General features: G+C 41.0%; 3 protein-coding genes and 1 long non-coding RNA gene across 4 annotated transcripts; all 4 read right to left on the bottom strand.

The window, feature by feature from the left end:
• Nucleotides 1-1994: 1994 nt before the first annotated feature.
• Nucleotides 1995-4185, bottom strand: LOC128469691 (protein kinase C delta type-like). The gene is made up of 5 exons (XM_053451497.1): nucleotides 4015-4185; nucleotides 3559-3729; nucleotides 2878-2996; nucleotides 2332-2470; nucleotides 1995-2240 (listed from the first exon to the last, which is right to left on the bottom strand). The coding sequence occupies exons 1-5, from the start codon at nucleotides 4183-4185 to the stop codon at nucleotides 1995-1997; spliced, it is 846 nt and encodes a 281-aa protein (XP_053307472.1).
• A 6864-nt stretch (nucleotides 4186-11049) lies between these two features.
• LOC128470672 (uncharacterized) lies at nucleotides 11050-11462 on the bottom strand. Its single transcript, XR_008346044.1, has 2 exons — nucleotides 11423-11462; nucleotides 11050-11292 (listed from the first exon to the last, which is right to left on the bottom strand). It is a non-coding gene; the product is annotated as an uncharacterized LOC128470672 (long non-coding RNA).
• A 461-nt stretch (nucleotides 11463-11923) lies between these two features.
• LOC128469690 (protein kinase C delta type-like) lies at nucleotides 11924-14112 on the bottom strand. The gene is made up of 5 exons (XM_053451496.1): nucleotides 13942-14112; nucleotides 13486-13656; nucleotides 12807-12925; nucleotides 12261-12399; nucleotides 11924-12169 (listed from the first exon to the last, which is right to left on the bottom strand). The coding sequence occupies exons 1-5, from the start codon at nucleotides 14110-14112 to the stop codon at nucleotides 11924-11926; spliced, it is 846 nt and encodes a 281-aa protein (XP_053307471.1).
• Nucleotides 14113-19320: 5208 nt separating this feature from the next.
• On the bottom strand, nucleotides 19321-20417 carry LOC128470623 (protein kinase C delta type-like). The gene is made up of 3 exons (XM_053452520.1): nucleotides 20249-20417; nucleotides 19694-19822; nucleotides 19321-19563 (listed from the first exon to the last, which is right to left on the bottom strand). The coding sequence occupies exons 1-3, from the start codon at nucleotides 20375-20377 to the stop codon at nucleotides 19399-19401; spliced, it is 423 nt and encodes a 140-aa protein (XP_053308495.1). The 5' UTR covers nucleotides 20378-20417; the 3' UTR covers nucleotides 19321-19398.
• Between the last annotated feature and the right edge of the window lie 1146 nt (nucleotides 20418-21563).

The raw sequence follows: 21563 nt of genomic DNA, 5'->3' as shown, positions 1-21563 counted from the left end.
TTTGGTGTTTCTTTTTCTCACATATTTTACTTTAGAGCTCCGGTTATATGCCACAAATGTCCCACGCCAAATCAATATATGTTCCGCAACATCGCCTGGGTACAGTGATACTGCCCCATGTCCTATTTGGGAGATCTTTGAAGCCAGCCAATTGAATTTACCCCATTAAATCATATATTTTTGAAAAATAGATACCCCAAGGTATTTCAAATGCTGGTAATTCAACCCTTTAAATGCAGACAATTTACCACCAGCCTTTGTCAAAGTTTGCTGTAGAATTTTTTGTGTGTGTTTTTGTTTTTTTTCCACACGCATTCTACTTTTAGAGACGAATTTACAGTTCCTGGTATGTGTCGCTGTCAGCCCAATATATGTTCAGTTACATCCACCGAGTACAGTAATCAGGGCCGGCACCACCTATAGGCAAAGCAGGGCTATGACGTTGGCGGCCCAGGATTATTACGGAAGATTCTCCAGGAGGACCTGGACTTTGGCAATACAGAGAAGCGGACCTCACTCAACAGTATGCCCCAGACACTGTGTATTGGGAAATCTCAGCCGAAGCGCTGGTATCAGGGCAAAGTACTGCTGGCGTCTGTCCTCAACGTCAAGGAGAAAGGGCAGAGGGCCCATCTCCCCAGCGGGAGCAGGAGCACCAGGGAGGGAACGTGGGCAGCATTACTCCCCAGCGGCTAAGTAAACTCCCAGGAGAAGGGGCAGTCGGTACATCTCCCTAGCAGCGTGTATATTCACCGGGAGAGGCAGAGGTTGGCAGGTTGAGCGCTGACCTTGTATAATTAATTTGTTTAGGAGAACAATTTGGTGCTGGTGGTGCGGTACTGGATGTACTGACTAACTTTGAAGTCAACCCGTCTGGGGTCTCCTCCTGTGTTAGTCTCCTTGCGAAGGGGGAGATATATCACGGTAACCCCTTGAGGCTGAGGACACATGGGGGTAGGTTTGAGTTTGAGAGGGGGGCACTGAGGGATTCCTGGGAAGACTTCTTGCCTGCCTGCCCAGTCCCCTCTTTTGTCTAAGTAACCCTGTGCTTAGTTCTGTCTGATGATTGGGGTGGGCTGCTATGACAACTTATTGTCCGACTCATGAAGAGATATTGCTCTTGATGACAAATTGAATGTTTATTTATTGGTGGTTATCAATTGTCCATTGTTCAACCATGTTGATGTTCATCTTGGTTGAAATCTCAGCGGGCAGCAGGTGCGGGCAGAGCGGTGAGCGCTATGGGGCTCACAAAGGTAAAGCCACGGAACATCTCTTGTTCTTTTGAAGACAGAGGCGGCTCTTGGGGGTCCGTTGATGGCATCGATGGGCTCTGCTCCGCAATCCTGTTCAAATGCTCCAGAGATGGCTAAAAGAAAGCAGAATTTAAAAAGAGAATTTAGGAAAAAACCCACAAGTTTTATTTAAAATCTAGATGTGTTATCTACATAGTTCCCACACATCCAGATCCTACCCTAATGAATATTCTATATACTTACTCTTTCCAGGGTAAATGGTGGGTCTACTCTCCCAGCCTCAAGCTCTCCCCAGTTGATACTGTTAAAGAAGGCGTATGATCTGATGTTTGCCACCATTTGCACCCGAAAAGTGGGGAATTTGTTCAGTAGCTTTAAAGAGACAGAAGGGGAATCAAGAGATAAAATGTTATAATGCCAACAAGACCACATAAAGAAACAAAATAATCCAGCACATATAATGTCTTCATGCAGAGACACACAAGTAGTCCCTTAGAATTACTCTTAAAATTGTCTGACTAATTCACAGTGTGTGATAATTTTTGTTTATACCATCTGATTTTTTTTTTTAACATTACCTGATTACATGTGTTGCCACCTCTATCAGGTTGATAGGCATCTTTACCCATATTGTGTCCATTATTTTCAATACTTACCTAAAATATGTTATTTGAATGCCACTTATTTCATTGTATTGCATAAACCATATTACATGGCATAAAATGGAATAAGCTGGTGCTATATATCGAGAGGAATTCTAAAGCCCATAGAATATCTGCTTGTACTCACCAATTGTAAAATGTCTTTGGTGGTAATGCTAAGCCACTCAGGGTACTCTGGTGTTTGGTAGAGCACTGAGTTGATCAAGGTGTTATCATCATTATCATCAAAATAAAAGGGATATAATCCCGTGGCCATTTGATAAAGGATGACGCCAAATGCCCACCAGTCGACTCCCCGGTTGTAGCATTCACCTCTGTACATCTGTCAAGAGAAAGGTAGAAGTTGGTCTAATTATTAAAGTGTCCAAATAGAGAAATAAAACAGATATTTTTATAAATGTGCAAATCCTCACCTCTGGTGCAATATAGCCATTTGTTCCTGCATTTCCAATGGCTTTGATATCACCAAACATATTCTCTAGCGCCAGCCCAAAATCAGCTATTCTTATATGGCCGACGCCGTCCAGGAGAATATTTTCTGGTTTCAGGTCTCTGTGAAGAGAATCACTTACTGTTATTTATATAGTTTTGCTCGTTAAAGAAAAGCAGTTTCACTGATGAGGGACTAATATGGACTAAGTTGGCCGAAGAAACAACAGCTTTCTATTTTTCCCCGTACATAATAGTGCAGGAGCCTGTGGGGTTTTTACATTAATGATGAAAGTAGCATATCAAATACCAAAATACAATCCAAGGCTTTCTATGGAGACAGTGCCTGGGTATTAAACACCAGTTATCAGAGCAAAAAACATATTTTGTCCAAGAAATATAAAGAAGGTCAACATAAGGATGAGGGAAAACTGGTATGGAATGGAAAGGAAGAATTATTAGAAATAACATGTATGGCGATAAAGACAGCTACACTAGCAGGAGACAGGACACAACACACTGTACATTACCGATGGATGACACCATTGTTGTGCAGGAACTGCAGGCCGCAGACAATCTCTGCCGCGAAGAACCTGTTGAATAAACATAAAGTTAACCCCAAATGATAAAATTTAAACCATTGCCCTTCCTAGAGCCCTGTGTGATATTATTCCAACCTTGTGCTTTTTCTATCACAATAATTGCCTTTTCTATACTATAAATGTCTGTCCTCATACCCCAATCTCTTTAAATCTACTATAAATGTCTATCCTCATACCCCAATCTCTTTAAATCTACCCTCTCTCTCTCTTCAATTTTTACTTATCATTCTTACTTCGTGGTGTCGATTTGAAGCCTGCCTGCATTTGCAAGAAAGTCATACAGGGTCCCTCCACTTAAATACTCCATGACATAACAGAGGTGGTCCTATTTTAGAACAAATAGAAAATAAATGCAAATTTACTATGTAGACAAAGAAGGTTCTAATAACTGCTCCCCACAGGGTGCCATGTCCGTATTTTAATGCATTTACCGTTTCAATTTACTGCTTCAACATTTCCTTCTTGGAGGAAATGGCTTTCGAATTCTGAAGTCAGCTGCTTAATTTACTAAACATTTTATTATATATTATACAAAATGGATTTCTCATATCCCTTATAAGTGAATACAAATATAGATAATATTCTGACGGACGGCAAAGTCCCAGTTACCTCTGTCTGGAAAGTGGAGACGGCATGGGTGAGAAAGAAGCTGCCTGCTGTGATCTCCAAGACCCGACGCTCCGACATGATGTTCTCCCAGCCAAGATTCAGCATAGCTCTTTTGCTCACCACTTTTACAGCAACCTTCTGGTTACTGATGTAATCAGTAGCCAGCAGGACCTGAAAGATTCACAAAGGTTAATATAGATATAAATAACGGAAGCACGTAGCAAACATGCCTCCTACCATAATAAGACTTTTACACCTGAAGACTTTATAGGGTATGCGGAAAGAGATGTGATTCAGGGGTAGACATTGGATCTTTGGATGCCTTTTAGCTTTAGGAAATCATAAGGCTTAGATTTTACAATCTTGTATTTCCACAAAACGCATTAAAGATGACTGGTAAATGCTCTAAAAACCTTTGCCCGAAACTCCCACTTACCCTTCCAAAACCTCCTTCACCCAGTACAGATTGGAAACAAAGCCGGTCAAGAGATGTTGGACCTGGTACTGTGTTTCTGGGAGCGACATGCGATGGTACAGGTGCTTTCTTAGTACTAGGGCAGGTTTCATCATGCGAAGATGATCTTTTTCGCTTTCTGGAACCTGCCTTTTCCTGTTCTTCACCTTCATGCAGCTTTTCTCCCCCTGGAGACCCAGATACCCTCCTCCTCTTCTTACATGGCTCCTCGCCAGTTCCTGAATTGGGCCTTTTCCTGCCCCTTCCCAGTCCAACTAGTTGGTTAAAACCCTCTCTTATGTGACCGGCAATATTCCAGACAAACAGTAAGAGCTTCTGGAAGAGAGTTCCTGGTTGTGTTTTATTAACAACCTCTCCTACTGTCTGAAGAGATGTCCCCGGTGGAACTGAGACATCTGTCGGTGGGCTGCAGCCTTCCCCTTCGAAGCTCTGGCCCCTCTCAGGTTTTTGCTGCAGCCTTTTGCCACCACTCCCTGGGCTCCCTTTTCTTTTTTGCAGTTTAGACATTATGAGTTATAATATCACAATACACTTTTTTTCGCTTGCTTCTTGTACGAAAACTGAAGCAAAATGAGTTCCGATGACTCTAGCCAGCGAAAATCATCCAGTGTTCTTTATTATGTCATCAGCTGCCCTGCCTTCTATGGCATCATAAACACAGCTATGGACTCTCATCCTAGCCAACCAAATATGTACTATGTTACTTAATTGTCACTAATGGTCAAAGTAGTGTGTATTTTAAATGGTTTCATACACCTGTTACAGATTTGATTTTACAGGTTTTCTTTCTGAAATATGGCTATTGATGTAACATGTTTAATCATTATTGTCTTCACTAAATGTGAGAGGAGGACGCATCACTATAATGACATTGTATCACATTAACCAAACTGAGTATGCACTGGACGTTAGTTCCAATGATACCAGGAAAATAAGGCCATACCTCAATATGTATGAATTTCTATGTATTTTTTTTTTAATTTCATTTATTATAAAATCACCTCAAGAAATTCTTCAGAATACTATTTGTTAAAATGTATGTTTGTTGAGTGTCACTGCATATACTGATACATATTCAGAAGACCAGGAAGTGGTTATATTATATTTTTATTTCCATTGATATCAATAAGCACATTAAAATAATTTGATACCATATGGGCATGACATAAAAATTAGTATTATTTATTCTATGATATTCATGAGAATAGAGTTAAAAGAAAGTACTGGTCCCCTGACCCTTAGAATCGAAAATATAAGAGTTATATTAATATCTTTATATAAAAGAATCTTTATAAACAGAACATTTCCAACATAACCCACCAGTGAACTCTTGCCTTTTTGTTTCTATAGTGAATGCAGTGAGATAGCAGATATTATTAAATAATATTTTGGGCATCACGTGTCTTTTTGGATACAATTAATAGTGAGTTTTTGACAATTCTCATTACATTTTATTCCCAGAAAATGTTTATATAGTGTGTATGAATTTGGACTGCTTTAGCTATAGCTCCAATAAAAAAGTATCTCTCTTTGGCCCTTCGAACTGTATCTCTTTGCTGTGGACTTTTCATGCGATTAATGCTATGACAGCAATTACTCAGGACTAGGGCTGCAACTAACGATTATTTTAATAATCGATTAGTTGGTCGATTATTTTTTCGATTAATCGATTAATCGGATAAAAAAATACATTATTTTAAATTGAAGAAAAATTGCAATAAAAAACGTACAATTTACACTTTCATCTCTTTATTGCAATGGCCTCTCTCTATTCACCTTCTTATTTTACTGACATAATAATAAAAGCTACAAGAACCCAAACACGGTGTTTCTCAAACTAGGTTTTAATACAAAGTTATTAGTAAATATTAATTCATATGTTAACTATTTTCATATTTAATAAAAACTGAGAAAAAAAGCCTTGTTTAAATTTTTTTATTTACCAAACTGCCCCCAGTTATGCACATCTGACCCCCAGCTTGCCACTCTGCCCCCATATATGCCTTATACCTCTTATATGCCAGATTCCACTGTGCCCCCTGATATGCCACTGTGCCCCCTGATATGCCTTATACCCCCAGATATGTTTATGCCTCCCTGATATGCTTAATATCCATATGCCTTATACCCCCTATATGCCCTAAAAATTCATAATACCCCCCATACACCACTATAACTCACCTATACACCACTCTGGCTCCTCCCCCTCCCATACACCACTCTGGCTCCTCCCCCTCCCATACACCACTCTGCCTCCTCCCCCGCCCATACATCACTTTGGCTCCTCCCCTCCCATACATCACTTTGCCTCCTCCCCCTCCCATATACCACTCTGCCTCCTCCCCTCCCATACATCACTTTGGCTCCTCCCCCTCCCATACTCCACTCTGCCTCCTCCCATACACCACTCTGCCTCCTCCCCCTCCCATACATCACTTTGGCTCCTCCCCCTCCCATACATCACTTTGCCTCCTCCCCCCTCCCATACTCCACTCTGCCTCCTGTGAACCTCCGTTTCTGACAAGACACCAGGGAGCCGGGTAGAGAGGCAGAGTGGCGTATGAGAGGGGGAGGAGCCAGAGTGGTGTATTGGAGGGTGGCTCCCATACACCCCTCTGACTCCTCCCCCCTCCCATACACCGCTCTGCCTCTCTACTCGGCTCCGTTACTGAAGGCACTTTCACTGCAGCTTCATAGAAGCCACAGTGTAAGTGAAGGGCAGTAACGGAGTCTGTCTGTGCGATGCAGACCCTCACCGGCTATCAGAGAGGATGAATCTCTGTCAGCCGGTGGGGGTCTGCATCGCACAGACAGACTCCGTTACTGCACTTCACTTACACTGAGGCTTCTATGAAGCTGCAGTGAAAGTCCTTGTCAATAACGGAGCCGGGAGAGAGGCAGAGTGACGTATGGGAGGGGGAGGAGTCAGAGGGGTGTATGGGAGGGGGGAGAGAGACGGAAGTGAGAGACCGGCCGACAGTGAGGGGAATCCAGGTCCCCTGCAGCGTCGCGGGGGATCTGGATTCCGGTGTTATAATCCGATCTCTGTTTGAGGTCGGATTATATAAGGAGAGGAGTTTTTCAGAGCATTTGCTCTGAAAAAAACCTCTTTTTATAATTGATAAAAATCGATCCGATTAATCGATGATGAAATTCGTTGCCAACGATTTTCATAATCGATTATTATCGATTTTATCGATTAGTTGTTTCAGCCCTACTCAGGACTAACATATAGGTTGCGTGACGTTTACAACTGTAATTCTAACCCACTAGTAGAGTGCCCATGGATGATAACTCGGTTCATACTTCATACGGTTCATACGGTTCAAACAATATTTCCAGACCTGGACTGGCCACCTGGCACACCGGGCAAATGTTTAATGACTCCTGACATCTTCTGACATCCCTAGTCAGGTGACAATCTCCTCTAATGAACTCTTTCCACAGTGGTTTAGGTTGGTCACATCTATTTCACAACCAGCTCTGGCTCCAACTAAGATAATTCAACACATCTTTCGACAGCGTGGAAGCCTTAATAGGTTTACAGAACAAACATTATGTGAATGACGATGCCACTAGTTATTATTGTCACCATGAAATGAATTAGAAATATATTTTTAAAAAAAGTATTATTATAAAAAGTATTGCCACTTATAGCAGAGTAGACAGAGCAAAGGATTGTAGGCACATTGGCTAACTGTTTAATGATAGGGGCATTATCTGTGCCATCAGGGGTAAGCCCAGTACAGCTGTAGAAGGCTGGTATGCGGAGAACACCGTCCCACTATGTCATCTCTTATCCATTCATCTCTACTTTGAATAATAAGGAAGGCGTGTAGGCAGCTTTCATTGGACCTACATTATTAAGCCAAGAGTAAGCCAAAAGAGACCTTGCAAGTTCTTGTGGACCCTCTTGGATGTATGCTAAAAGATCAATATGTTCTAAAGGAAATAATCCTTTAAGGTGTAGCAATGCAGTTCGCGTATCACAACACAAGGAGATGATTAGAGAGACCCTTTGGGTTGAGAGTGCAATAGACTCTTTGAAAGATTGTCTCAGTCTGTTGAATGGCTGAAAATCTTTGCAAATATAGGATCCAGGATTAGTCATTTGGGCCGATTTCCGAGTAGGCTCCTAATATGCAGATTGTTAAATCTTTCCCTCTGATTATCCAGATGCCTTTAATTCATATATTTGCATAGAGTTAATGTCATCAACTGCAAATAGTTTCTCCTGTCTGCTTCCAGATCAACAAGCCTGTCTGTGAGCTGCTGAATATCTGTGTGGATACCTACAGATGTATCTCATCGTGGAACGAGAAGTATGGCCTTTTGTTCTCCAATACTGGCGTATCTATGTTAGTCGGCAGAGACTTCAAGATCGATTGAATGTCTTCTCGTATGGTAGGTGTTTCATGACTGTTTGGAGAAGGTATCAAAGAGCTTCATTACTTTGCAACGTTTTGTAACGTTCTGAGCACACAGGGTCATATGACACAGGATCCAAACATTGTTACCAAAACACCAACGCGTTAATAAACAGATGGGTGTAGTTATAGTTGATTAACCACATATTGACAGATGAAACTACTGGAAAAGAAACTGATGTTTATTAGTTTCACCAAACGTAACCCAAAAGGTGGACCAGAGATTAATAGTGAGTTGTCCTCTATGGAATGCAATGTCAACCCATAGAGGTGCTCTGAATAGTCACAGTAACCCCCTGAGGCTGAGGAGAAATGGGGGTCGGTTTGAGTTTTGGAGGGGACACTGATGGATTCCTGGAACTGAGTTGCTAAGGACTTCTGTTGGCCTGTACAGTTCCAAATAAACTCAGTTCATGTTTTCCACCTCAACATTAGTTCTGTCTTTTGATTGGGGTGGGCTGCTATGACAACTGATTGTCCTTCTCAGGACCTATATTAGCACTGTGTAGCTACACTCTGGCTAGCCACAGTCCCAGCACGGCTTAATTGTATTATGATGCTGCTTTGTCTCACCAGTCCATTGCTGAAGTAGTTAACCGTTACTGTCTCAGCAGAAGGAAGCACGATTTGGTGGGTGTGCCCAATTGGGGTATAGGTCTCCCCATTACATTTGGTAGCAGTGGGGGGATGCTTTCTTTATACCGGCATTGATCGATTTAACGGCAGTCTTCAGTCCCCTTTACGGGAACATGGAGGTGGCACTAGAATTCCAGCGGCTGTTGCGGATTACCCTCTCCTGCTACACCACTACGTTGCCTATAGAGCAATTCCTGGAACTGAAGCAACAGATTTGAGGGGCACTATGGGAGGTTATACCCTTAATGACCTCTTGTATCACTTTTGTAGTACTTTGTGGTATACTTTGGGCCAAAGGCTGTCTTAACATTTTTGTGGTGTTGATATTTAGCTGTAATGTTCTACTTTCTCGTTTAGTACGATTATTTTTATCATCTAATTTGCTATAAAAAATATAAAATATGGTGATTTTTTTTAAAAAAGGGACTCCATTTTATTTAAAAAATCTTTTACTCGTCTGCAAAAACCAATGAAACAACCTTTCTAAACGACTCTAATATTTTTCACTTTCAAACCACAACTCAATATGTGTTCAGCAACAGCTCCTTAGTACAGAGATATCACCCATTTATGGGGTAGTTTCTGGGATAATAGGCCACATTTTCAGCATGCGCAATTCAGTTTTTCAACTTGAAATTTTGACATGTTGAAAATTCTACCCCATGTTTGATTTGGGACATCTTTGTAGCCAGCCACTTCAATTTACCCCATAAAACCATATTTGTTTGAAAACCAGACACCCCAGGGTATTTCAAGTGCTAGTGTTTTAACACTTAACATGCACTAATTCTACCACCAGGCTTTGTCAAACTTTATAGTAGTAATTTTTTGGCGTTTCTTTTTCTCACATATTTTACTTTAGAGCTCCGGTTATATGCCACAAATGTCCCACACCAAATCAATATATGTTCCGCAACATCGCCTGGGTACAGTGATACTGCCCCATGTCCTATTTGGGAGATCTTTGAAGCCAGCCAATTGAATTTACCCCATTAAATCATATATTTTTGAAAAATAGATACCCCAAGGTATTTCAAATGCTGGTAATTTAACCCTTTAAATGCAGACAATTTACCACCAGCCTTTGTCAAAGTTTGCTGTAGAATTTTTTGTGTGTGTTTTTGTTTTTTTTCCACACGCATTCTACTTTTAGAGACGAATTTACAGTTCCTGGTATGTGTCGCTGTCAGCCCAATATATGTTCAGTTACATCCACCGAGTACAGTAATCAGGGCCGGCACCACCTATAGGCAAAGCAGGGCTATGACTTTGGCGGCCCAGGATTATTACGGAAGATTCTCCAGGAGGACCTGGACTTTGGCAATACAGAGAAGCGGACCTCACTCAACAGTATGCCCCAGACACTGTGTATTGGGAAATCTCAGCCGAAGCTCTGGTATCAGGGCAAAGTACTGCTGGCGTCTGTCCTCAACGTCAAGGAGAAAGGGCAGAGGGCCCATCTCCCCAGCGGGAGCAGGAGCACCAGGGAGGGAACGTGGGCAGCATTACTCCCCAGCGGCTAAGTAAACTCCCAGGAGAAGGGGCAGTCGGTACATCTCCCTAGCAGCGTGTATATTCACCGGGAGAGGCAGAGGTTGGCAGGTTGAGCGCTGACCTTGTATAATTAATTTGTTTAGGAGAACAATTTGGTGCTGGTGGTGCGGTACTGGATGTACTGACTAACTTTGAAGTCAACCCGTCTGGGGTCTCCTCCTGTGTTAGTCTCCTTGCGAAGGGGGAGATATATCACGGTAACCCCTTGAGGCTGAGGACACATGGGGGTAGGTTTGAGTTTGAGAGGGGGGCACTGAGGGATTCCTGGGAAGACTTCTTGCCTGCCTGCCCAGTCCCCTCTTTTGTCTAAGTAACCCTGTGCTTAGTTCTGTCTGATGATTGGGGTTGGCTGCTATGACAACTTATTGTCCGACTCATGAAGAGATATTGCTCTTGATGACAAATTGAATGTTTATTTATTGGTGGTTATCAATTGTCCATTGTTCAACCATGTTGATGTTCATCTTGGTTGAAATCTCAGCGGGCAGCAGGTGCGGGCAGAGCGGTGAGCGCTATGGGGCTCACAAAGGTAAAGCCACGGAACATCTCTTGTTCTTTTGAAGACAGAGGCGGCTCTTGGGGGTCCGTTGATGGCATCGATGGGCTCTGCTCCGCAATCCTGTTCAAATGCTCCAGAGATGGCTAAAAGAAAGCAGAATTTAAAAAGAGAATTTAGGAAAAAACCCACAAGTTTTATTTAAAATCTAGATGTGTGATCTACATAGTTCCCACACATCCAGATCCTACCCTAATGAATATTCTATATACTTACTCTTTCCAGGGTAAATGGTGGGGCTACTCTCCCAGCCTCAAGCTCTCCCCAGTTGATACTGTTAAAGAAGGCGTATGATCTGATGTTTGCCACCATTTGCACCCGAAAAGTGGGGAATTTGTTCAGTAGCTTTAAAGAGACAGAAGGGGAATCAAGAGATAAAATGTTATAATGCCAACAAGACCACATAAAGAAACAAAATAATCCAGCACATATAATGTCTTCATGCAGAGACACACAAGTAGTCCCTTAGAATTACTCTTAAAATTGTCTGACTAATTCACAGTGTGTGATAATTTTTGTTTATACCATCTGATTTTTTTTTTTTAACATTACCTGATTACATGTGTTGCCACCTCTATCAGGTTGATAGGCATCTTTACCCATATTGTGTCCATTATTTTCAATACTTACCTAAAATATGTTATTTGAATGCCACTTATTTCATTGTATTGCATAAAATGTCTCATATTACATGGCATAAAATGGAATAAGCTGGTGCTATATATCGAGAGGAATTCTAAAGCCCATAGAATATCTGCTTGTACTCACCAATTGTAAAATGTCTTTGGTGGTAATGCTAAGCCACTCAGGGTACTCTGGTGTTTGGTAGAGCACTGAGTTGATCAAGGTGTTATCATCATTATCATCAAAATAAAAGGGATATAATCCCGTGGCCATTTGATAAAGGATGACGCCAAATGCCCACCAGTCGACTCCCCGGTTGTAGCATTCACCTCTGTACATCTGTCAAGAGAAAGGTAGAAGTTGGTCTAATTATTAAAGTGTCCAAATAGAGAAATAAAACAGATATTTTTATAAATGTGCAAATCCTCACCTCTGGTGCAATATAGCCATTTGTTCCTGCATTTCCAATGGCTTTGATATCACCAAACATATTCTCTAGCGCCAGCCCAAAATCAGCTATTCTTATATGGCCGACGCCGTCCAGGAGAATATTTTCTGGTTTCAGGTCTCTGTGAAGAGAATCACTTACTGTTATTTATATAGTTTTGCTCGTTAAAGAAAAGCAGTTTCACTGATGAGGGACTAATATGGACTAAGTTGGCCGAAGAAACAACAGCTTTCTATTTTTCCCCGTACATAATAGTGCAGGAGCCTGTGGGGTTTTTACATTAATGATGAAAGTAGCATATCAAATACCAAAATACAATCCAAGGCTTTCTATGGAGACAGTGCCTGGGTATTAAACACCAGTTATCAGAGCAAAAAACATATTTTGTCCAAGAAATATAAAGAAGGTCAACATAAGGATGAGGGAAAACTGGTATGGAATGGAAAGGAAGAATTATTAGAAATAACATGTATGGCGATAAAGACAGCTACACTAGCAGGAGACAGGACACAACACACTGTACATTACCGATGGATGACACCATTGTTGTGCAGGAACTGCAGGCCGCAGACAATCTCTGCCGCGAAGAACCTGTTGAATAAACATAAAGTTAACCCCAAATGATAAAATTTAAACCATTGCCCTTCCTAGAGCCCTGTGTGATATTATTCCAACCTTGTGCTTTTTCTATCACAATAATTGCCTTTTCTATACTATAAATGTCTGTCCTCATACCCCAATCTCTTTAAATCTACTATAAATGTCTATCCACATACCCCAATCTCTTTAAATCTACCCTCTCTCTCTTCAATTTTTACTTATCATTCTTACTTCGTGGTGTCGATTTGAAGCCTGCCTGCATTTGCAAGAAAGTCATACAGGGTCCCTCCACTTAAATACTCCATGACATAACAGAGGTGGTCCTATTTTAGAACAAATAGAAAATAAATGCAAATTTACTATGTAGACAAAGAAGGTTCTAATAACTGCTCCCCACAGGGTGCCATGTCCGTATTTTAATGCATTTACCGTTTCAATTTACTGCTTCAACATTTCCTTCTTGGAGGAAATGGCTTTCGAATTCTGAAGTCAGCTGCTTAATTTACTAAACATTTTATTATATATTATACAAAATGGATTTCTCATATCCCTTATAAGTGAATACAAATATGGATAATATTCTGACGGACGGCAAAGTCCCAGTTACCTCTGTCTGGAAAGTGGAGACGGCATGGGTGAGAAAGAAGCTGCCTGCTGTGATCTCCAAGACCCGACGCTCCGACATGATGTTCTCCCAGCCAAGATTCAGCATAGCTCTTTTGCTCACCACTTTTACAGCAACCTTCTGGTTACTGATGTAATCAGTAGCCAGCAGGACCTGAAAGATTCACAAAGGTTAATATAGATATAAATAACGGAAGCACGTAGCAAACATGCCTCCTACCATAATAAGACTTTTACACCTGAAGACTTTATAGGGTATGCGGAAAGAGATGTGATTCAGGGGTAGACATTGGATCTTTGGATGCCTTTTAGCTTTAGGAAATCATAAGGCTTAGATTTTACAATCTTGTATTTCCACAAAACGCATTAAAGATGACTGGTAAATGCTCTAAAAACCTTTGCCCGAAACTCCCACTTACCCTTCCAAAACCTCCTTCACCCAGTACAGATTGGAAACAAAGCCGGTCAAGAGATGTTGGACCTGGTACTGTGTTTCTGGGAGCGACATGCGATGGTACAGGTGCTTTCTTAGTACTAGGGCAGGTTTCATCATGCGAAGATGATCTTTTTCGCTTTCTGGAACCTGCCTTTTCCTGTTCTTCACCTTCATGCAGCTTTTCTCCCCCTGGAGACCCAGATACCCTCCTCCTCTTCTTACATGGCTCCTCGCCAGTTCCTGAATTGGGCCTTTTCCTGCCCCTTCCCAGTCCAACTAGTTGGTTAAAACCCTCTCTTATGTGACCGGCAATATTCCAGGCAAACAGTAAGAGCTTCTGGAAGAGAGTTCCTGGTTGTGTTTTATTAACAACCTCTCCTACTGTCTGAAGAGATGTCCCCGGTGGAACTGAGACATCTGTCGGTGGGCTGCAGCCTTCCCCTTCGAAGCTCTGGCCCCTCTCAGGTTTTTGCTGCAGCCTTTTGCCACCACTCCCTGGGCTCCCTTTTCTTTTTTGCAGTTTAGACATTATGAGTTATAATATCACAATACACTTTTTTTCGCTTGCTTCTTGTACGAAAACTGAAGCAAAATGAGTTCCGATGACTCTAGCCAGCGAAAATCATCCAGTGTTCTTTATTATGTCATCAGCTGCCCTGCCTTCTATGGCATCATAAACACAGCTATGGACTCTCATCCTAGCCAACCAAATATGTACTATGTTACTTAATTGTCACTAATGGTCAAAGTAGTGTGTATTTTAAATGGTTTCATACACCTGTTACAGATTTGATTTTACAGGTTTTCTTTCTGAAATATGGCTATTGATGTAACATGTTTAATCATTATTGTCTTCACTAAATGTGAGAGGAGGACGCATCACTATAATGACATTGTATCACATTAACCAAACTGAGTATGCACTGGACGTTAGTTCCAATGATACCAGGAAAATAAGGCCATACCTCAATATGTATGAATTTCTATGTATTTTTTTTTTAATTTCATTTATTATAAAATCACCTCAAGAAATTCTTCAGAATACTATTTGTTAAAATGTATGTTTGTTGAGTGTCACTGCATATACTGATACATATTCAGAAGACCAGGAAGTGGTTATATTATATTTTTATTTCCATTGATATCAATAAGCACATTAAAATAATTTGATACCATATGGGCATGACATAAAAATTAGTATTATTTATTCTATGATATTCATGAGAATAGAGTTAAAAGAAAGTACTGGTCCCCTGACCCTTAGAATCGAAAATATAAGAGTTATATTAATATCTTTATATAAAAGAATCTTTATAAACAGAACATTTCCAACATAACCCACCAGTGAACTCTTGCCTTTTTGTTTCTATAGTGAATGCAGTGAGATAGCAGATATTATTAAATAATATTTTGGGCATCACGTGTCTTTTTGGATACAATTAATAGTGAGTTTTTGACAATTCTCATTACATTTTATTCCCAGAAAATGTTTATATAGTGTGTATGAATTTGGACTGCTTTAGCTATAGCTCCAATAAAAAAGTATCTCTCTTTGGCCCTTCGAACTGTATCTCTTTGCTGTGGACTTTTCATGCGATTAATGCTATGACAGCAATTACTCAGGACTAACATATAGGTTGCGTGACGTTTACAACTGTAATTCTAACCCACTAGTAGAGTGCCCATGTATGATAACTCGGTTCATACTTAAACAATATTTCCAGACCTGGACTGGCCACCTGGCACACCGGTCAAATGTTTAATGACTCCTGACATCTTCTGACATCCCTAGTCAGGTGACAATCTCCTCTAATGAACTCTTTCCACAGTGGTTTAGGTTGGTCACATCTATTTCACAACCAGCTCTGGCTCCAACTAAGACAATTCAACACATCTTTCGACAGCGTGGAAGCCTTAATAGGTTTACAGAACAAACATTATGTGAATGACGATGCCACTAGTTATTATTGTCACCATGAAATGAATTAGAAATATATTTTTAAAAAAAGTATTATTATAAAAAGTATTGCCACTTATAGCAGAGTAGACAGAGCAAAGGATTGTAGGCACACTGGCTAACTGTTTAATGATAGGGGCATTATCTGTGCCATCAGGGGTAAGCCCAGTACAGCTGTAGAAGGCTGGTATGCGGAGAACACCGTCCCACTATGTCATCTCTTATCCATTCATCTCTACTTTGAATAATAAGGAAGGCGTGTAGGCAGTTTTCATTGGACCTACATTATTAAGCCAAGAGTAAGCCAAAAGAGACCTTGCAAGTTCTTGTGGACCCTCTTGGATGAATGCTAAAAGATCAATATGTTCTAAAGGAAATAATCCTTTAAGGTGTAGCAATGCAGTTCGCGTATCACAACACAAGGAGATGATTAGAGAGACCCTTTGGGTTGAGAGTGCAATAGACTCTTTGAAAGATTGTCTCAGTCTGTTGAATGGCTGAAAATCTTTGCAAATATAGGATCCAGGATTAGTCATTTGGGCCGATTTCCGAGTAGGCTCCTAATATGCAGATTGTTAAATCTTTCCCTCTGATTATCCAGATGCCTTTAATTCATATATTTGCATAGAGTTAATGTCATCAACTGCAAATAGTTTCTCCTGTCTGCTTCCAGATCAACAAGCCTGTCTGTGAGCTGCTGAATATCTGTGTGGATACCTACAGATGTATCTCATCGTGGAACGAGAAGTATGGCCTTTTGTTCTCCAATACTGGCGTATCTATGTTAGTCGGCAGAGACTTCAAGATCGATTGAATGTCTTCTCGTATGGTAGGTGTTTCATGACTGTTTGGAGAAGGTATCAAAGAGCTTCATTACTTTGCAACGTTTTGTAACGTTCTGAGCACACAGGGTCATATGACACAGGATCCAAACATTGTTACCAAAACACCAACGCGTTAATAAACAGATGGGTGTAGTTATAGTTGATTAACCACATATTGACAGATGAAACTACTGGAAAAGAAACTGATGTTTATTAGTTTCACCAAACGTAACCCAAAAGGTGGACCAGAGATTAATAGTGAGTTGTCCTCTATGGAATGCAATGTCAACCCATAGAGGTGCTCTGAATAGTCACAGTAACCCCCTGAGGCTGAGGAGAAATGGGGGTCGGTTTGAGTTTGGGAGGGGACACTGATGGATTCCTGGACTTCTGTTGGCCTGTACAGTTCCAAATAAACTCAGTTCATGTTTTCCACCTCAACATTAGTTCTGTCTTTTGATTGGGGTGGGCTGCTATGACAACTGATTGTCCTTCTCAGGACCTATATTAGCACTGTGTAGCTACACTCTGGCTAGCCACAGTCCCAGCACGGCTTAATTGTATTATGATGCTGCTTTGTCTCACCAGTCCATTGCTTGAAGTAGTTAACCGTTACTGTCTCAGCAGAAGGAAGCATGATTTGGTGGGTGTGCCCAATTGGGGTATAGGTCTCCCCATTACATTTGGTAGCAGTGGGGGGATGCTTTCTTTATACCGGCATTGATCGATTTAACGGCAGTCTTCAGTCCCCTTTACGGGAACATGGAGGTGGCACCAGAATTCCAGTGGCTGTTGCGGATTACCCTCTCCTGCTACACCACTACGTTGCCTATAGAGCAATTCCTGGAACTGAAGCAACAGATTTGAGGGGCACTATGGGAGGTTATACCCTTAATGACCTCTTGTATCACTTTTGTAGTACTTTGTGGTATACTTTGGGCCAAAGGCTGTCTTAACATTTTTGTGGTGTTGATATTTAGCTGTAATGTTCTACTTTCTCGTTTAGTACGATTATTTTTATCATCTAATTTGCTATAAAAAATATAAAATATGGTGATTTTTTTTAAAAAAGGGACTCGTTTTATTTAAAAAATCTTTTACTCGTCTGCAAAAACCAATGAAACAACCTTTCTTAACGACTCTAATATTTTTCACTTTCAAACCACAACTCAATATGTGTTCAGCAGCAGCTCCTTAGTACAGAGATATCACCCATTTATGGGGTCGTTTCTGGGATAATAGGCCACATTTTCAGCATGCGCAATTCAGTTTTTCAACTTGAAATTTTGACATATTGAAAATTCTACCCCATGTTTGATTTGGGACATCTTTGTAGCCAGCCACTTCAATTTACCCCATAAAACCATATTTGTTTGAAAACCAGACACCCCAGGGTATTTCAAGTGCTAGTGTTTTAACACTTAACATGCACTAATTCTACCACCAGGCTTTGTCAAACTTTATAGTAGTAATTTTTTGGCGTTTCTTTTTCTCGCATATTTTACTTTAGAGCTCCGGTTATATGCCACATATGTCCCACACCAAATCAATATATGTTCCGCAACATCGCCTGGGTACAGTGATACTGCCCCATGTCCTATTTGGGAGATCTTTGAAGCCAGCCAATTGAATTTACCCCATTAAATCATATATTTTTGAAAAATAGATACCCCAAGGTATTTCAAATGCTGGTAATTTAACCCTTTAAATGCAGACAATTTACCACCAGCCTTTGTCAAAGATTGCCGTAGAATTTTTTGTGTGTGTTTATGTTTTTTTTCCACACGCATTCTACTTTTAGATACGAATTTACAGTTCCTGGTATGTGTCGCTGTCAGCCCAATATATGTTCAGCTACATCCACCGAGTACAGTAATCAGGGCCGGCACCACCTATAGGCAAAGCAGGGCTATGACTTTGGCGGCCCAGGATTATTACGGAAGATTCTCCAGGAGGACCTGGACTTTGGCAATACAGAGAAGTGGACCTCACTCAACAGTATGCCCCAGAGACTGTGTATTGGGAAATCTCAGCCGATGCGCTGGTATCAGGGCAAAGTACTGCTGGCGTCTGTCCTCAACGTCAAGGAGAAAGGGCAGAGGGCCCATCTCCCCAGCGGCAGCAGGAGCACCAGGGAGGGAACGTGGGCAGCATTACTCCCCAGCGGCTAAGTAAACTCCCAGGAGAAGGGGCAGTCGGTACATCTCCCTAGCAGCGTGTATATTCACCGGGAGAGGCAGAGGTTGGCAGGTTGAGCGCTGACCTTGTATAATTAATTTGTTTAGGAGAACAATTTGGTGCTGGTGGTGCGGTACTGGATGTACTGACTAACTTTGAAGTCAACCCGTCTGGGGTCTCCTCCTGTGTTAGTCTCCTTGCGAAGGGGGAGATATATCACGGTAACCCCTTGAGGCTGAGGACACATGGAGGTAGGTTTGAGTTTGAGAGGGGGGCACTGAGGGATTCCTGGGAAGACTTCTTGCCTGCCTGCCCAGTCCCCTCTTTTGTCTAAGTAACCCTGTGCTTAGTTCTGTCTGATGATTGGGGTGGGCTGCTATGACAACTTATTGTCCGACTCATGAAGAGATATTGCTCTTGATGACAAATTGAATGTTTATTTATTGGTGGTTATCAATTGTCCATTGTTCAACCATGTTGATGTTCATCTTGGTTGAAATCTCAGCGGGCAGCAGGTGCGGGCAGAGCGGTGAGCGCTATGGGGCTCACAAAGGTAAAGTCACGGAACATCTCTTGTTCTTTTGAAGACAGAGGCGGCTCTTGGGGGTCCGTTGATGGCATCGATGGGCTCTGCTCCGCAATCCTGTTCAAATGCTCCAGAGATGGCTAAAAGAAAGCAGAATTTAAAAAGAGAATTTAGGAAAAACCCCACAAGTTTTATTTAAGATCTAGATGTGTGATCTACATAGTTCCCACACATCCACATCCTACCCTAATTAATATTCTATATACTTACTCTTTCCAGGGTAAATGGTGGGGCTACTCTCCCAGCCTCAAGCTCTTCCCAGTTGATACTGTTAAAGAAGGCGTATGATCTGATGTTTGCCACCATTTGCACCCGAAAAGTGGGGAATTTGTTCAGTAGCTTTAAAGAGACAGAAGGGGAATCAAGAGATAAAATGTTATTATGCCAACAAGACCACATAAAGAAACAAAATAATCCAGCACATATAATGTCTTCATGCAGAGACACACAAGTAGTCCCTTAGAATTACTCTTCAAATTGTCTGACTAATTCACAGTGTGTGATAATTTTTGTTTATCCCATCTGATTTTTTTTTTTTTAACATTACCTGATTACATGTGATGCCACCTCTATCAGGTAGATAGGCATCTTTACCCATATTGTGTCCATTATTTTCAATACTTATACCTAAAATATGTTATTTGAATGCCACTTACTTCATTGTATTGCATAAAATGTCTCATATTACATGGCATAAAATGGAATAAGCTGGCGCTATATATCGAGAGGAATTCTAAAGCCCATAGAATATCTGCTGGTACTCACCAATTGTAAGATGTCTTTGGTGGTAATGCTAAGCCTCTCAGGGTACTCTGGTGTTTGGTAGAGCACTGAGTTGATCAAGGTGTTATCATCATTATCATCAAAATAAAAGGGATATAATCCCGTGGCCATTTGATAAAGGATGACGCCAAATGCCCACCAGTCGACTCCCCGGTTGTAGCATTCACCTCTGTACATCTGTCAAGAGAAAGGTAGAAGTTGGTCTAATTATTAAAGTGTCCAAATAGAGAAATAAAACAGATATTTTTATAAATGTGCAAATCCTCACCTCTGGTGCAATATAGCCATTTGTTCCTGCATTTCCAATGGCTTTGATGTCACCAAACATATTCTCTAGCGCCAGCCCAAAATCAGCTATTCTTATATGGCCGACGCCGTCCTGGAGAATTGTTGTGGACATGGATTGCGTCGTCCATTATTAGTGATTCACGTCACAGACGCAACATCTGTATCTCCCTTTGGATAAACCACTCCCCTAACTGTGGCATATATTACAATATCAATTAGTTCTATTGTTTATACTTCTATTGTTTAAGAAGTGCATTACCTCTACCAGCAGGTAGCACTAGAGAGTGAGTGATGTGTACATCTATTGTTTATGTAAGACCATAGATAATGGCTACCTACATGAAAAGCCATGTGGGCTATACAAGGAACAATGGGATATCAGGAACTCCAGGAAGACGGGGGAGGAGTAGAGGACTGGAAGGACAAGAAGGAAGCAGCATGGCAGAAGCTAAGGGGGCTGTGAAAGTTTGCCAGAGAAAAGTATGAAATAGAAAGCTGCTCTTCCATCTTGGTATAGTTAAGTGCCAAGAAGCTAGGACTAGTTTAGTGCCTAGTATTGTAACTAAGAATTAGAAAACTACTACTGAAAGAATCCTTTAAAGTCTTCTATATGATCCTGGTATCTAGAGCCATTTTGGAAACTGAGCACCAAAGGAGCCATTTGATATGCTGATACTCTCTGAAGTTAAGTACATATGTTATTACAATGTTATTAGAATATAATTGTTGACTGTCTGTAACTATGTTATGGTAACCTTTTTCGATATATTGTTTTTACCGCTAGAGGTATTAATAAAGTATATCATTATATATCATAACATCTGTTGGTATTCGTCTTTACATAATTTAACTGTATTCCTGAATCAAATTTATTGTTGTATTGTTAGATGTGTTTTGTCTAAATTGTGTATTTAAATATTAGCATAATTTTGCATAAAACAGGCCACGACCACAACAATTGGCGTAGTCGGCAGGATACAGTAAAGATTATTAATGAGAATACCGTGTA

This window comes from Spea bombifrons, chromosome 12, assembly GCF_027358695.1.
Source record: "Spea bombifrons isolate aSpeBom1 chromosome 12, aSpeBom1.2.pri, whole genome shotgun sequence".
Taxonomy (NCBI): Eukaryota; Metazoa; Chordata; class Amphibia; order Anura; family Pelobatidae; genus Spea; species Spea bombifrons.
The sequence above is the reverse complement of the archived record's forward strand: the minus strand, read 5'-3'. Positions and strand labels throughout refer to the sequence as shown.

Bases quoted from the DNA above. Each gene is read 5' to 3' on its own strand.
- LOC128469691 (XM_053451497.1), bottom strand. From the start codon at position 4,185: ATGAAGGTGAAGAACAGGAAAAGGCAGGTTCCAGAAAGCGAAAAAGAT. The intron at 2,997-3,558 runs GTAACTGGGACT...ACAGGGCTCTAG, and splicing joins TCTCCACTTTCCAGACAGAG to GAAGGGCAATGGTTTAAATT. The intron at 2,471-2,877 runs GTAATGTACAGT...TTCTCTTCACAG, and splicing joins AACAATGGTGTCATCCATCG to AGACCTGAAACCAGAAAATA.
- LOC128470623 (XM_053452520.1), bottom strand. From the start codon at position 20,377: ATGGCCACGGGATTATATCCCTTTTATTTTGATGATAATGATGATAAC. The intron at 19,823-20,248 runs GTGAGTACCAGC...GTCTCTTTAAAG, and splicing joins CCAAAGACATCTTACAATTG to CTACTGAACAAATTCCCCAC. The intron at 19,564-19,693 runs GTAAGTATATAG...GCTTTCTTTTAG, and splicing joins CACCATTTACCCTGGAAAGA to CCATCTCTGGAGCATTTGAA.
- LOC128469690 (XM_053451496.1), bottom strand. From the start codon at position 14,112: ATGAAGGTGAAGAACAGGAAAAGGCAGGTTCCAGAAAGCGAAAAAGAT. The intron at 13,657-13,941 runs GTGAAGGAGGTT...TGAATCTTTCAG, and splicing joins TTGTTTCCAATCTGTACTGG to GTCCTGCTGGCTACTGATTA. The intron at 12,400-12,806 runs GTAATGTACAGT...TTCTCTTCACAG, and splicing joins AACAATGGTGTCATCCATCG to AGACCTGAAACCAGAAAATA.